General features: G+C 44.7%; 2 protein-coding genes across 2 annotated transcripts in view; both read right to left on the minus strand.

Annotated features, from left to right (window-relative positions):
• CLEC3A (C-type lectin domain family 3 member A) overlaps positions 1-17423 on the minus strand; it is a 244155-nt gene that overhangs the window by 20543 nt on the left and 206189 nt on the right. The gene's annotated exons all lie outside the window — the stretch shown is intronic.
• VAT1L (vesicle amine transport 1 like) overlaps positions 527-17423 on the minus strand; it is a 61324-nt gene continuing 44427 nt past the window's right edge. Inside the window, exons 8-9 of the mRNA XM_069868334.1 lie at positions 5679-5762; positions 527-3604 (exon numbers count right to left, since the gene is read on the minus strand). Of these exons, the coding sequence (XP_069724435.1) occupies positions 3506-3604; positions 5679-5762 (183 nt within the window). The 3' untranslated portion in view covers positions 527-3505. The remainder of the gene's footprint in view (positions 3605-5678; positions 5763-17423) is intronic.

Here is a 17423-nt window from a genome sequence, read left to right on the forward strand (position 1 = left end):
GAGTCACCTCCTTGCAGCCCTGAATTACGAGCAAGGCCTAAGGAGAGGGGAATTTTAGATTCAATCATGTCCTCCTGCTTTCTATAGCTAATTTGGCGGCGGCTGTTTCGGATCCTATTTTAAGATTGGTACTGTAGAGTATCTCCAGTTCTGAAAGGAAGCGTCTCCCTGGGGATTACTTGTGTGTCAACCCAGCTCCCAGTGCAATCCATGTGCTCAAAGTCTGGAAGCTTGTTTCTATCTGTATCAAAATAAGTCTTCCTGAGCTTTAGGGATGAGGCCGATGGAATGTTTTTAAATGCTTAGACTGAACATTCAACACTTCGTATCTAAACTGTTAGTGCTCCGTCAAGTAGCACACTCAGCCATTTTAACAGCCTCGATATTCTCTGTAATAACAAAAGAATTCTTTGTATACTCCTCAGGGATCAAAATGGAAAACAAGACCTCAAATTTCTTCTTAACCAATTCCAAGTCTGTTCCCTAATGTGACCGTTATACTAGAATAAAACACGTGAGCCAAGGATGATGCTATGCTTCATATTTTATTTATATTTTATGTAAACATAATTTGCTTTGTAGGCACAATATAACAAAAGCTCTAAAGCAACAAATACAATTAAACAGTGTTTCAGTTCACTTCAATCAGGCTTAAGTTAAAGAGAAGCTTTCACAGTTCCTTTAAGGCAAATTGAGAAATGATTTGTTTCACTTGAACAAACTATCCAATTGTCTTGGAGTTGTTTAAACAACACTGTCAGTAGTAAGCACAAACCTTCACTTCTACAGAAAGACTTGGTCGGTATCAAGTCTCGGCATCGTCATTTTGTATAGCATACCCTCTCCCCACTTCGGACGCGATACTACTGTTTGTGGAATTCTAAAAGGTACTTGGGGCTTGTGGGCCAAATTCTGCTCGCACAAATCCTGCTTCCAGAACAGACACCTGAAAAACTGCCACTCATTTCAGTAGTGACCTTCAGATATGCCATTTTAATGCCAGTAAAACACAGAGTGGAGCTGAGCTTGCTGAGGTCAATCCTCCTCCGTGTCGCGTGTGGGTAGCTCCAGCAGCGTTCCTCTGTACGCGCTGCAACTACCGGATACTCTGCTGATCAGAAAATGGCCCCAGAGCTGGTATGAATCGGTATGAAGAGTATTTTTGCCTTGCTAACAAAACCAGGAAGAACTAGCCAGAATTATTTCATTTGATTGTTGTCCCTGTGGTGTCTGTGGCCACAACCAAGATCACCCATCTTCATTTGTCTCAAAGGGTAATTTAATGGTAGAGCCAACCATACTGCAGTTTATAACAGAAGCAGGGGTTTGCTATTCCGCTTGCCCTACTAATTTAAGGCCTTGAGAATGCCACTTACTGCCAGCTCGAAGGTCACCAGCAATATTGCTCACTTTGGCGTCAAATCAAAACTCCTAGTTATGTTAAGGTTTGTTGCAGGACAACATCATTACACTAACTGCAAAACAAAATCGGGCATGTTTCCTATCGTTGTCAGCGTATGAGTCGTGAAAACTTAATGGCCTTTCTTAAAAGCCCAACTGGCAAACCCAATACATGGGAAGCTCTCACTGAATAGTTATTTTTTCTGTGGATAAAGTCCCTGTTTGGGCCCAATCTGACACTGGAAGCGTGGGCGGGTTCAGCTTGGAATGAAAAATCATCTATAGTGAAGTTCTCATCAACATCTAGAGAAAAAGTAGTTCTGGTCCAATTAATATTTCAAAAGCTTTTTTGGCATTTTTCTCCGCAGTTATTTCTGCTCATTATTTTTGAATGTGTTTAACCCGAGGGAAACTCTTTCAGAATGAACATTCTGCACAATTATCTGATATTAGAACAGCAACTCCATGAGTACAGCGTAAAGAGATGGACATTAACACTCAGGCAGCAAGATGAAACAAACGGAAGAAAACGAGAGCGAATCTTCTAAACCCACACATAAAAGTTATCCAGGCCCCACAAGTCCTTTTACACCGAGAAAAGCCTGAGAAGCCCTTGCTCTCCACCTTTAGTTTTTAACTTCTGTCATTACAGGACACATGTAGATTCAGATGAACAACCAGCCATGCCTGGGGAAATACTTTCTTTTGAAAATAACACATTAATTAAAAAATACATGGCACTATACGAGGTCTGTGACATTCCTTGAGCATTTCTACTGTAGGTGATTGCAGTCATTCTAAAATAACTGTTTTAACAAGATGGTCGAGGACCTGAGTAGCTGCTGCTGGGATAGGTGAGACATGACAAAACTGCTGACTTTGCCATGTTTGTATCTAGTATCCACAAGTGGGAGGTAGATAGGACTGGCTGGTCTTGGAATACTCAAAACTGCAAAGAATAACAAACAGAACTGCAGACATGAAGCAGAGCTTTTGGTAGAACTATTCACCTAGATAAAGTCACCCCTGTGCATAATCTTTGATGGAATTAAGGCCTAAAACTAATTTTTAACAGGGCTAACTTCAGTAGGAGTTCAGCTCCAGCTTGACGGTCGATCAGCATGAGTGATTTCAGAGCAGTGCTCTCTGCCAGCAGATTTCTTCCCACAGGCTGACGAGTGAGCCTTACCAATATGATTTAAAAATGAAATTTAGAACTGTTTTAGATTTCGGACACCGATGAGTCCACGTGTCCTTCGCAGAATATGTTAATCTGTCAATAACAATGCTAATTGATAAAGGCAGTTAAAGCTCTGGGTCTAAAAAAAGTGGCTCACGGACCTTTTTCTTTGCCTGGAACATTTGGATTGGTAGCTCAGATCAACAGGAAAGCACGGCAGTTTGCACTCTGAATGAAGGGTTTCCTTACTGGTGCTGATGACTAATGTGATTATACAATACTAATCAAAGTCTCCCAATTAATGATTTCTTGCACAATTTCAGATTCCTGAACTCTAAATGAGGTCTTTTTGAAAATGAAGACAAGATTGCTTATAAAGTGATGAAGCATGATTGAGGAAAATGAAAACTCATCTTTTTTTGCAATTTTTATCTGTGCTTCATAAAAGGAAAACTTATTTAACACTGAAAATTCACAAACTTTAACACAAAAATCCATAAAGTCCTCCCTCCGGTTACTAGAATATTCCAGACAGCAAGCAGGGAAGTTTTTTTGTTACTATTTCCAACTCACAAAAAAAGCCAGCCTCCCCCTAATAACTTTATGCCAAATGTTGGAATTTGCATGAGGAAGATGCCCATCTAAAACCACACAGTACATTAATAAGGCTTTTGAACCGGAACAGAAAAATCCATGGGACTCCTACAGGGAAACTGGGTGTTACACAGGAATGTCATAATACTGCACTGGATGAAGATGGCACTGGAGTTCAAAACAACAATGATCAACAGCTCATAGCTCAGCTGACTGCAGACAAATACAACACACACTGTACTACAGCATTTGTTCACTGATGCACAGAATAGATTTCCCAGTCTCGTTCCCTTCTGCTTCATCAATCTCTGCTTCCACCACCTCTGGCTGTTACTGGATGAACGGCATGCGCTCTTTGTTCTCATTGTCCCCTTCGTGGTCTTCCTCCTCTTCCCCAGCCTCGCTCGTCTCTGTGCTGTCGTTGGCCATCTGCAGGGTGAAAGACGAGGGACATCAGAGCACCCTTCACGCTGTCTTATGCGTTATTATTTCAGTTTGACTCATTTGATAAAGTGGCTTTAAAAATGAAAGAAGGCACGGGTGCAACATGAAAATAAACATTCTGTCTGTGCAAAACTCCTGCCAGCACCGCACCATTCCAGCTGGAATGGTCACTGCTCCCTCCCAGCTTCCAGCTGAACTAACAGAAAGCTGTGTTGAAGGACAGGACTCTGATCTGTGCGCTTGTAGCAAACTGGTATTAAGGGTCTTGGATATGAGATATGGCTGTGTGGGAAGTTTACAGAATGTTTGAGCCCTCTGGTTCCCAGCACCTTCTGCCTCTGCTCTCCCAGGAACAGGTAACACTATCCTTTAGTGCCAGCTGACGGGTGGGAGCTGGCCCCTCGCTAGGCACAGTCTCATGGAAACCCAGAGAGCAACGGTCTTGTACAGAACACAATGAAACTTCACAGAGCAGAGGATATGCAGATGCCGGCAGAATATACCTGGGACAGGGCAAACCTTGGATCATACAGGAGTGGAGACAAATGGCATTTCCATATTTTATTGAAGAGGCCTGTACAGGCATTAGGCAATTGCAGAAATCTGCAGTTCATTTAAGGAGCATGTGGTGTTTTTTCTCATGGTGATATTTATTGTGAGCTGTGTAAGGTGCAGGGCTCTCAGGTACTTTCCCTGTCAGTGTGACTTGGCTCAGGAGGCTCAGGAAGAGTCTGGAGAACTGGACAGGATGCAGTGATCAACAGCATAGACTAATGTGACTGATTTTTCTTAGCTACCAACACTACCTCTATTAGGACACACAAAGATTCTCATAACTATATTTCAAAATACATAACTACTTCACATAACTATTTCAAAATCAACTGAGCAAGGGACCCATTCAGTTATTAAAGAGAAATGCAGTGACACTGTAGCCCTGCTGTTTGATTACCAGCCCCTGCTGGAAATATAAAACCTCCAACACAACCTGAATTTAATGGAGAAGAGCAGTACTCTGAAGGTACCCACATTTTATATTAACACCCTTTCATGAAGTGTACCACATTTGTTCTCAGTCTCTAAGCGATGGCGATTGTGAATATACAATAACCAGAGAAGAGATGGAGTAAATTTATTAATGTTGTGTTAGAAGCACTTGTTTACAGTTTTATGATGAAGTTCAGCAACAAAACAATGCCCAGCTTCCATATGTGAGGTCCCAAAAGCCCTCCTCCTTGCACTGCTTTTGTTTGAGATTCAGGGCCAATTTTAGACTAAGAGCTTAACTGTAATTCAGGCTCTTTTCAGGTTCTTTTTTGTTCTTTCAAATCAGGAGGTAACTCGGGTCTGAAAGCAAACTTCATACATCAGTATTGATCTGAACTTGGGTTTTCATTACCTTTTTTACTGCTCATTCCTACATCATCAGTGAAAGCTTAAGCCTGATCCTGACTTTGATTCACTGCAGCTCTCTGTAACGGTTCACTACCATGTTAAATGCTCCACATCCAGGAGACCATAGCTCTGTCACAACTGCCTTCCCTCACAATAGTTCTAGAAGGAAGTATTTAGGTATTATACTTTATGTATTATAACAGGAGTAGAACAACTCCCACCAAAGGCGTTCCCCAACTATTGGATGGGAACCAGAAAGCACTTCTGTGTGTTTATGCTGAAGTAATATTGACTGTATCTTTTTCTGTCCAATCCACTTATTAATACAGGAATTTTGTATTACGTGGAATGTCTTATTTGTTTTCCATCGTAGGGACAGAAACAGATGCAGCAGTTTTACCTCAATCTAAGACTTGCAGACACATTTTTGGAGAGGTAGACGACCATTGAAGTACAGAAAAGCAGCTGCTGGGACTCTGGGAATTACAATTGCATTTCATCTTGCGTTAAAAACATAAGTTATGGTTATTGGTTGTATTTCAGTACAATGAATTTAGACAAAAACAGTATTAAAAAACAACCCGTAAGGGCAATTTCTGCCAAGGTCAGTGCCATGTTTTAACCCCTGTGACAGTACAATGCGCACGTAGTGATGTGCACTCACCAGCGGAGTCGGGGCTTTCTCCACATCCAGGATTAGTTTTCCGATATTTCCTCGGTCATGGATTCTCTGCATGGCCTCCTTCACCTGAAAGGAAGATAAGCTTTTGATGGTTTTCAGGCACACACTAAAAGAAGCTTGATTTCCTTCCTTGCAAACCCAGCAGCACATTTAAGGCGTGCTATGGACAAAGTCATTCCAACAGCTGCTTGAAACAAAATTAATAGTTAAGCACGTTCAGTGAATTTGTAACACTGGTTTTCGCATTGTGATTGCCAAAATAGGATGTGAGTCTTGACGGCAGTTCCCGAATAGCGCACTGCCTACAAAATGCTAATGCGGAACACAACGGTTAGTTGAGATGCAGAGAGAAATACAGGCTTGAGGGGTTAATCTTGACAGGCTTTTCATTAGGTTTTTCTCTTTGCAGAATATTTATCAAGAAACCCTATTTTCATTGAAAGTACGCAATGTTTTTCTAATTGCCCTGTGATACTTTCCAGTCCATCTCTGTTGTTCCTGTGCAGGGAACGCTGTGTGCAGGCAGGGCTGGGATTCATGCAGGGCTGTGGTTCTCACTGCACAAGCCAGTATTGCTTCCCATCTTTTTCCACTTTTTGTTTTGTGTTAGATTCTAAGTCAGTGGTTCCTACGGAAGCCCCAGGAGCGGGCGTTTAACAGCTGGCGGCAGGTAGCCCACGTGAGACGAACACAAACCTCCATATCCGTGCACTGGAGAGCAGCACGTGGTGGTGTGTGACGTTTCAGAGCTTGTGAGAGCTCAGTGCTGATGAACTGACACTGTGTGCTCTGCACTGAACCCTCAACGTGCACCCAAACCACGATCAAATCACTGAGAACTGGAAGGCTTTGCTCACTTCCATGGTGGGAAACATCAGGAACTGAAAATGCACACATAAAGGCTGCTTCATATCCTCATCCCACGATTTTTTGCCAGCAGAACAGGATGTGTTGAGACAAGAAGGAGTTTTATGTTAATAGGATCTACCATCTGTGACACAGTTTTAGCGCATGTTTTATGAACAATGGCCCAGCCGTTTGAGACAAGATGCTGCCTTGGGGTCAGGCGAGTCCACCGGACACTTAAAAGCCTGGATAGGGGTTCAGGCACCTAATACCATTACTGAACGCCTAATACGGAATGAGGGATGAGAATTTTAAAGATACCAAACAAATATAGCTTTCAACTTCCAATTAAATTTAAAGGATGCTGGGCACAAAATGTCTTTACCATCTGGCAGCCTTATTTTGAAAGCTGGCAGCAGCCAACTCAGTATTACAATCTTAATTTTGCCAAGTCGTTTCCTCAATAAGTAAATACTAGACTTAAGAGAAAAATCTATTAGAACAGAAGAAAATAATGCAATGCAAAGCATAGTGACTTCTTAACTGAGGGCAGAATTGTAAATTAAACTTGGAAAACACAAAACAAAGGCTGACCTCTAATCGTAGTCCACAAAATCACAATAACTTTTATGAAGTTCCTTTACAGGATAAATAATACTTAATCATCCTGTAAGACTGCACTATGAACAATATTCCTTTAAGAGTACCCAGCAGAGACTCTGAAGAGGCATCAGGCATATTATATTTTATGAAACTTATTAGCCAAACCAAGCTTTCAGGAGTCTACAGCAGGGCATAAATAACCCACTGAGATGGGACAGAACTGGAGAAATCAGCACACGCGCTTGCTGGTCCATTGAAATTTACTGCCAGAAAATCCCATGGAAAGCAAGACATGCAATGTTTGTTTTAAGTTGCACCATATCATCTTCAGTAAGGCAAACTGCAGAAAATGTGCTGTCCCTGCATTTTTCATGTGCACCGTATCAAACTTGGGGCTCTGGAGAAAGGGTCAGGACACTTGTAACTAGCCCGTGAATGCAGACAGCACAGAGGCAGAGGGACCAATAAAATTCATAACAGTAATGGTGGCTATGGGATCCAGATGGAGCTATTAAAATATATAATAAAACTGAAAGCGATTTGAAGAGCTGATACTACATCTGTGTATTGCAGTGCTATTTCAACCCACCTACCCGGTCCGTCACATTCCATACTAGTGCGATGCATCCAGTACGCTGTCTCTGAATGCAGCCCATGAGCTATTTCATAAATCAGTAATTTTTATGTTTATGGATGCTAACAGCCCACTTATCCAACCCAGGCTACAATCACTTGTTTCCAAAGGTGCCTGAATATTAAAACCATTCCCTCTTATACTACAGAGGGCAGAGAATGTTAAAAACCTTTGCCCTGCAAGGTTAAGGCTTCAGTTATTCTGTGCAGACTGTAGGAAAGCACTGAGTGTTTGATGAGCGCATTCAGGCACTGTGGACCCTCTGTCTTTTGCAGGGTGTGAGATGGCGCTCAGGCTGCTCTGTGCCTGGGAGTGCCAGATGAACCACCCTGCACCCAGGCTCCACGTGAGTGCAGCGAGGCATCTGCAGATCCTGGCATTTGCTGGAGCCTCTCTAACGTGGTTGAAGTTTGATTAGAAATAAACAGCCCTTCCAGAAGTAAGGATCGAAAGGCTTTAACTCTTCTTACAGAACTGTGCCCCTAAATTCCTTCTCACCAATTATTCTGTAAGGATCTCAATTTGCATTTGCCATCTCACATCCCAGTGAACGTACCCGACACACTTCTCTTCACACGGGTGAGGAACTGCCTTTCTTCTGGCGCAGCAGCATCAGCAGAGGGTTTGGGGATTGGAAACAGTGCAAGAGAGCGTTCACTCATACAGAGAGTTTGTTTCCATCTGAATAAACGACCAAAGTCTCTGGGCCTTTGTTCCAGCGCAGCTCAGCCCTTAGAGGGTTTGTGTCTGAACTCATGCTGAACTACAGGTTCCAGCCTGGAGAGTCCCTAGACCGACACCATCTGTACTGCAGAGTCCTGCACTGGAGTTACAGCTGGTCTTATATGTTAGTGGACACATGGAAAATGCTTCTGCTTTCCACATTATTTAGGTAGGAAAAGCTGGCAAACCAGTCCCTGAACACCAAGCCAGACCCAGAATGCAGCACAGCCGTGCCCTGTGCAGTGAATCCATGCAGCACTCCTAGGCAGCAGATGAGGAAAACCATTCACAGCAAAGGAGAAATACAAGGAATCCCACATTTGCCTTTTCCCTCAAGCTCACTGTCGCATTAGTTCATACCTGAGCATGATGTACCGCTCTCCAGCCTCCTTTAGGCCAGGGCCCCCCTGCCCTGTTTGCTCACTCTGGTGGAAAATGAGAACAAACCCAAGACAAGGACCTTTCTAACCCAACCTGCATTTGCTTTAAGGAATATGTTTTTGTCATCAGAAAAACAATTCTGAGCAAGTGGATTTCTCACATCCCTTTTAGCTCAACAAATGGCAGGGGTCATTGATACGTTATCCATATCCTCATTCCAGTGATGTGCTCCTCAAAAGTATCAAGCGGTTTGGATATGGTCTGCTTTCTACAATTTCTTATTCAGCTTCCAACAAGCTCATCTTCCCCGGGCTCCAATCTGTTCAGAATCAAGCGTAGGCACTTCTCTTCATCAACAGTGGTAGTTTTCAGAACACTGCTGAATACTTCCATCCCCTACCAGACCGGGTCTTCTCTGTCTTCAAAACCAAGCTGTAACAGAGACCCCTCCCTCCCCCTAACGTTTTTTTATACAGAGAAGTACTGCAAAAAGTTAGTGTTTTTAAAATTCTGCATACAAACTAAACCAGAAAAGCAAGGCAAAAGCAGGTTCACCAGGCACACTGGGTTCTAGGGAGAGGCATCTGCCCTGATTTTCTAATTTCAAACATCCAAGCACTATGGGCTTTCAAAGGCAATGCAGATAATGATACACAGTGAAAAACAGGATAAGTCTGGAATTCCATGTGGGTCTAACAGACTTTTAAAATCCTGTCTGAGAAAGCGCAACACATGTTCCTCCTGAGGAGAACTCTGGCAGCACCTGGCTGTGCAGATCCAGAAATGCTGCCACCCCCAGGCGAACAGCACGCGACATCCTGCTCAGCCTTCCTTCACCGATTAAAACCTAAAATTACTGAGTATTATAGTCCCGGCCAGTTCATACCAGAGCAACAAAACGAACCCAACAGGAACATCTGAGCACATCTCAGCCCAGTGCTTCATCTGGACAGGCACGTGTGTTCTGTTTGTGAGTCTGTGTGAGTGTTCATCTCTGAGCCTTGTGACGGGGAAAAGGTCAACCTGGTTTGGGCTGGGGGGAGAGGGTCTTAAAGATACCTTTTCCATGGAGTAGGCTGCTAAAATGATTCACTCAGTGCTGCTGATTCTAGTGGATTTGGGGAATTTTCTGTCATTTTATAGAGACTGATTATATACCTTGACATTACCAATACTGGTGTCTTGCTGCTACCTATTACCCAAATAAACCAAAACAGAAAACACAAAAATTAAGTCATTTTTAAAGTTCCTCAGTGCAATTTTAAAATACTACCATTTTGTAAAAAAAAAAAAGGAAAAGGAAAGTTTTCAGCTAATTCACAGAGATGTCTCTAAAGTTTCAGTGTAACAAACCAGCTAATTTAGTAGCATCAGACAGCACTAGGAACCGTTACAGAGAAATAGCAGGGTATTACAGATACTAGATTTCCAGATCCTGGGGTATGCTAAGTTGCTGTCCTATTTCTAAAAGAAAGACAGGTTTCCATAGTTCTTTAGCTAACACCTCATGGCAGACCATGGGATCTGCACAGTTTTTATTTCTCTAAAAAAACCAAAGAGACTACACTGTAACAACACCCATAAATGATTTTCCTCTCCTGAATACAGCAGGGTGTATGTGCTGGGAACACGGACTGATTTCAGTGTAGCTGTCTGTTGTTAGTGAGCTGAAAGCAATCCTAATCTAAAATAAAGTACGTTTGCACTAAAAACAAAAAAAGGCAAACCAAAAATTATTTTGGTTTCTTACCGACATTTCTAAAATAGTGAAGTACTAATAATAGCAGAGTACTAACAGCAAAGCACTAACATTGCAACAAAGAAAGCAGCTCCTTTAGGAATCAAGACACCCACAGATCATATCGGTTTAACCAGGTGCTGCCAGCACTCCTCGCTGATCTGCATACGTTCCTATGGGAGAAATGCATGTAAAAAAACCACACAAGTCACCATGTTCTTACCAGTAACTGCTCAGACTGGAAAAAAACCTCTTCATATTGTAATTAAAAATAGCTGTCTCAACACATCGGTTTTACTCAGATAACTTCTGCAATCTTCAATCACGAAACCCAAAGAATATGTCAAACAGAGCAAGTAACATAGGATGTCATCAGAGTATGTCATTCAGTTTGGGTATTTGCAGCTAGCTCCTCATTGCATTGGTTATCCATACCTTTGGATGAGAATAGGTAAAACCAGCCCATTTTCAATTGATTAAAAGACGTGTCTTCCTGAAATGAGCGTTGTACACCTGCCTTGGTTTTGTTCCTTTATTCTCCTTGGAATTTTCTTGTCTGTTTCTAGCTCGGTGTTTTCCCCAGGTGAAATCATATAATAGTTTGGGTTGGAAGGGACCTTAAAGATCATCCAGTTCCAGCTCCCTGCCATGGGCTGGGACACCTCCCACTGGATCAGGCTGCCCAAGGCCCATCCAACCTGGCCTTGAACCCCTCCAGGGATGGGGCAGCCACAGCTTCCCGATGCAGCCTGTTCCAGGGCCTCCCCACTCTCATAGCGAAGAAATTCCTGCTTATGCCCAGTCTAAATCTGCCCCTCTCCAGTTTATCCCCATTGCCCCTCATCCTATCACCACAAGCCTTTGTGAACAGTCCCTCCTCAGCTTTCCTATAGCCCCTTCAGGTACTGGAAGGTCGCTGTAAGATCTCCTTGGAGCCTTCTCTTCTCCGGGCTGCACAATCCCAACTCTCTCAGCCTGACCTTGTATGGGAGGTGCTCCAGTCCTCAGAAATGAGTAAAGCCGACTTCTTGTCTCACTTTTTGCCAGCCGTCCCTCATTTCAGGTCTCCGTCACTCCTGTCCTGAGCGCTGACCCTTCCCTTTGCAGCAGTCGCAGCTGCAGGGAGATGAAGTGAGGAGCACAGTGCCCTGCAGGAGATCCTATGATTTCACCTTGGATCCCCACTACAGAACAAGCTCGCAAGCTCTACTGAGGCCATGATTACTTTGGAAGTTCCTGAAGAGAGGACAGACGTAAGTCTGACCTGTTATATTTAATAGATGCCTGAACAAACAATTATACATCCACTTTGTATTGCTATAGTCAAGCCTCCGCTAATTTACCTATTTTCCTTCAAACTAATTTGTTGGCTGTTCTGCATTTGAAACCAGGAGCCAACAGTAGCCTCCACTGAGGGATTCATAAATGCTCACTAGAACTTCATTTTGTTGGTAGAGCACAGCAAAAGCAGTCTGCTGCTTTATAAATACAGAAAAGTTAAACGGGAAATGTATTCCTAATTACCTGTTGCACCATTTCATGGTGTGAAAGATAAATGCAGCCTGCCTAAGGAGCGGATGCTATTTTCAAGCCTTTGGATCTTATTTTAACCATAACGATCCATTTCTGTATTTGGCTCTGACCCATCTCAGGAGTAAAATACGAGAGACAGCAAAGCTGGAACACTAAACTGCTCACTCTGCCAGTATAACAACACATAGGGGCTTCAGGCCTGTCAGCAGAGAGAAATAACAAAGGCAGCACTCCATGGAAAAACTTCCTAGTGGAAATATGCTGCTTTCCTCATCCTATGTCAGGCTGTTCAGCTCAGTAATACAATAAATTTTATATTTTGTTTTTAGTACACTTACACATTCACTTCACAAAAAAAAAAAAAAAGAATTGATGAACTGATGCAGTAGAAAAGTGGATTTTTTTCTGACTCCATGAGGCCAATAGACTTTGTTCCACCAACTGACAGCTACAGATGAGAGTTTTGTTTGTGTAGACGAGTGCTTTGCCCCCTCGCTCTCCACCCAGGCAGGGTCACTGTGTGCTGTCTTGTCTTGGGCCCTGCTGCTGACAGGGTTTTTTACTGAGGTAAATGAAAGCCTTTCTGCTCCCAATGAAAAAATCTTTCAGTTCCCTTTGGTAAATTAGGCTGCAGCATGAAAGGCTGAGGAATCTTACACCAAGGTAACAAATTTAACCTGAGCCAGAAGTGAAATTAGATCAGTTAACTCAGTGTACTTTGTCGAACTCACCTATCGTTCTAAGGGTGGATCATCACATGCTGTCAAAAAGGTGACTAGCACCCAAAGGCCACTTCCCTCACCTCCACATGGGCACAGTGGAATACAGCATCAATTTACTTCATGATCTACAACCATCCTTTTCCCCTCTCATTAGTTCCACACCTTCAGGTTCAATACTGATGTTTATTTTCACGCCTCATCTCAACGAATCACCTTTTGTCCTCCATTTACACATCGAAAACATAAAAACCTTCCAGCACGTCAAGGCTGTTTGCCTCCAGCCATGAAATAATCCCACCAGCCACTGAAACTTGTGCTGCAAAGACCACCCCAACATCTTGCTTTTCAAGCAATGCTCCCTCTTCAGTCATAGAATCATAGAATCATAGAATCATAGAATCATAGAATCATAGAATAACCAGGTTGGAAGAGACCCACTGGATCATCGAGTCCAACCGTTCCCATCAAACACTAAACCATGCCCCTTAGCACCCCGTCCACCCGTGCCGTAAACACCTCCAGGGAAGGTGACTCAACCACCTCCCTGGGCAGCCTGTTCCAGTGCCCAATGACCCTTTCTGTGAAAATTTTTTTCCTGATGTCAAGCCTAAACCTCCCCTGGCAGAGCTTGAGGCCATTCCCTCTCGTCCTGTCCCCTGTCACTTGGGAGAAGAGCCCAGCTCCCTCCTCTCTACAACCTCCTTTCAGGTAGTTGTAGAGAGCAATGAGGTCTCCCCTCAGCCTCCTCTTCTCCAGGCTAAACACCCCCAGCTCTCTCAGCCGTTCCTCATAAGGCCTGTTCTCCAGCCCCTTCACCAGCTTCGTTGCTCTTCTCTGGACTCGCTCCAGAGCCTCAACATCCTTCTTGTGGTGAGGGGCCCAGAACTGAACACAGGATTCGAGGAGCGGTCTCACCAGTGCCGAGTACAGAGGCAGGATAACCTCCCTGGACCTGCTGGCCACACCGTTTCTGATCCAAGCCAAGATGCCATTGGCCTTCTTGGCCACCTGGGCCACTGCTGGCTCATATTCAGTCGGTTGTCAACCAACACACCCAGGTCCCTCTCCTCCAGGCAGCTTTCTAGACAGACTTCTCCTAGTCTGTAGCACTGCATAGGGTTGTTGTGCCCCAAGTGCAGGACCCGGCACTTGGCCTTGTTAAACCTCATGCCATTGGACTCTGCCCAGCGGTCCAGCCTGTTCAGATCCCTTTGGAGCCTCCTGACCCTCCAGCAGATCGACACTCCCACCCAGCTTAGTGTCGTCCGCAAACTTGCTCAGGGTGCACTCGATGCCTTCATCCAGGTCACTGATAAAGACATTGAACAGGGCTGGACCCAGCACTGAGCCCTGGGGAACCCCACTTGTCACTGGCCTCCAGCTGGAGTTAACTCCATTTCCCACCACTCTCTGGGCCCTCCAGCCAACCAGTTTTCCACCCAGGAGAGTGTGCGCCTCTCCAGGCCAGAGGTGACAGTTTCTCAAGCAGAATGCTGTGGGAAACTGTGTCAAAGGCTTTGCTGAAGTCCAGGAAGATCCATCCACAGCCTTTCCCTCATCCAGCAGCCGAGTCACTTTGTCATAGAAGGCAATCAGGTTAGTTTGGCAAGACCTGCCTTTTGTGAACCCATGTTGACTGGGCCTGATCACCTGGTTCTCTTGCATGTGCTTCATGATAGCACTCAAGATCACCTGCTCCATGACTTTCCCTGGCACTGAGGTCAGACTGACAGGCCTGTAGTTCCCTGGGTCCTCCCTGCAACCCTTCTAGTGGATAGGCACAACATCAGCCTCCAGTCCAGTGGGAAGGAGAAGGAAGGCTCCGGGGACACCTTAGAGCAGCTTTCGGCACTGAAAGGGGCTGCAGGAAAGCTGGGGAGGGGCTCTGGATCAGGGAGTGCAAGGGTAGGATGAGGGGCAATGGTTTTCAACTGAATGAGGGGAGATATAGATTAGATCTTATGAAGAAATATTTTCCTGTGAGGATGGGGAGGCCCTGGCCCAGGTTGCCCAGAGCAGTGGTGGCTGCCCCATCCCTGGAGGGGTTCCAGGCCAGGTTGGATGGGGCTTGGGGCAACCGGATCCAGTGGGAGGTGTCCCTGTCCATGGCAGGGGTGGGACTGAATGGGCTTCAGGCCCAAACCCTTCTGCGATTCCATGATTCTACGATTCTATAAGCCTCAGATCAGAAATAGGTTGTAAAAGACTAAAAAATATTCTGTAAATAAATATGATGCTACATACATGGGTTTCACACAAGGCAGCAGTTTCTGACCACTCCTCCAGTCTGAGCAGAGCATGAACTTCACTTTTGGACCACTCAGTATTTTCCTTATGAAAGCTGAGAGTGCTTCCCCCCTTTGTCCTTGTCCTCTACATGCATCTAAAACAAGCAGAAGTTCAGCTTTTGCATTGCTTCTGAGCAGGCACTCTCTGACACACAGAAGGGCTGACTGCACGAGCATTCCTCACCAATAATTAATTCCTCTCTTGCTCACTGCCGTGTGGCTGAGAAGCCTGCAACTGCATCACGTCTGCAAAATCACACGGACAGATCTCCATGGTGACTGCAGTACGCAAACATCAGCCGGCTAGCCAAGGTTACTCTGGCAACCCAAGTGTCACAGGTAATGATCCAAATCTTCATGAAAGAAAAATCTGAATTAAAAACTTGCCTGTTTTTAATTCTGGCTGGTTCTGTGCTGTTGCTGTTCGTAGCAGCCAATATTTCCATGAGCCCTGAGCTATCTCCATTAGCATTACAAACAATAATATCAATAATATTTACTTAAGCATCATTTGATTGCAGTAATGAAGAAAAAGATGCATACTGCAGTCTATTCTAGCTGAGATACTGCATAATCAAAGCTTTAATAGTACAGCTTCTATTAGGCGACACAATTTTTATCAGGAGAAGCACTGCTGTGGTCTGTTACAAAGGTTTGTTGTGTTCAATGTGAACTGTGCACTGCATTATAACTGCAGGTGCTCTTGGCCGGCCAGGTGAAGAGTTCTCTTTCACGTCACTGGCATAGATGGCTTGTAAAGCTGAACACAGCACTCCACACAAAGACAAACCACGTAGTCTCTGTCTTCTGGGTGCTGTCTGTTTACCTCTGGTCTCTGGAAGGGAGGGAACTCCAGAAACAAGGCCAAGAGCTTCCCAGCTTGCCGGCAGCTCCGAGGGAAGTGACCGGGCATGCTGCTCCAGGCAGGTTTTGCCAGGGCATTACAGCACGGGAAGTGCAGAGCCAACAACATCTCCCTCCAGGCCACATTTGCCCAGCCCTGTTAACGTGGCTCAGGGTAAGAGGAGGGCCAGGACAGGGACTCCCTGGATGTCCTGGGCCACACGGTGAGCAGTCCCTGGGCTCCTCTGCGCTGATGACTGTGTCCCACTCTCAAAAGTGACATCAGTCAAAATTCAGTCCTACTGTTTTGCTGCTGTGTTTCCTCTTCCTCACTAATCCTGAACTGTATCTCTCCTGTTTATGCACCATGGTTTAGTGGAGTAACATCTCACTGGGAAACATGCTGGCTTTTTCCAGGTTGTTGTTTTTCAATGAGTGTGCAATATTCTCCTTTCTCCAGCCACGTCTTCTGTACAAGCCTTTGTAGCAAACCTGTTTGCCCGGGTGTGATCCTCGTTACCACAGGAACAGTTATTAGGACAAAAACATCCTTTTGCTGGCACAGATCCTCTCCCTCGGGAGTGAACAGAATAACCTGCACTGACCACAAAACACCCCCCCCATGGCAATGATCTGCACTCATGATAGGCCTGTTTGCCTTGCACTGGAGCACAGCAGCTACAGAGAAGTGCTGCTGGTATTTAATGTCCCTGGCTGCTGGGACAAAACCCTCCAGCTGTCTGTGTGCACAGGAGATGGATACAGGAGAGGCTGGTACACACATAACTGCGATCGCCCTGGAGCATCCTCCCTTTCCCAGGCTGATTCTCCTCTCTTATCCACACCGTTAACTCTAATGAGACCTCTCCAACTCTCTTTGCTCTCCTGGTAACTTTGCAAGACAGACTGAAAAGCGGTGTAATGTTTGCAGGATTCTGATCGGGCTCTGCTCCTGCCCACAGTGAGCACAATCAGCTCTTAACATCCAGGAATCACTGAGCACATGGAAGCAGACAGCTCAAACTCAGGGTAGCTGGGGCCCAGTTTTCATGAACACCTACTGAAAAACAAAAGTGCATGGGGGAAAACATGGATACAACAAAATCAGCTGCTAAAGTGTTAAAAAGTTAGCATTGTCAGCAATGATTTTGAGCCAATTACAGTATTTTAGACACAGAAGTAAGAAAATAACTTGGGCCATGGAGCCTGTTTCCCTTGTGTGAAGCTGACATGTCCTGTCATCCTGCCAGGATCCACCTGAAATCCAGAACAATTTGATCCGACTCACCCATTTATGCTCTGCTGCACTGAACTTCTGCACAAATGGTTTTGCCTGCATACATGCAAACAGAAAATACTTTTAAAAGCCATTTTGTTCCTCCATTGCTATTCACAGCCATGAACAGCAGCTCTGAC

The sequence above is a fragment of the Phaenicophaeus curvirostris genome, chromosome 14 (genome assembly GCF_032191515.1).
Source record: "Phaenicophaeus curvirostris isolate KB17595 chromosome 14, BPBGC_Pcur_1.0, whole genome shotgun sequence".
NCBI classification, from domain to species: domain Eukaryota; kingdom Metazoa; phylum Chordata; class Aves; order Cuculiformes; family Cuculidae; genus Phaenicophaeus; species Phaenicophaeus curvirostris.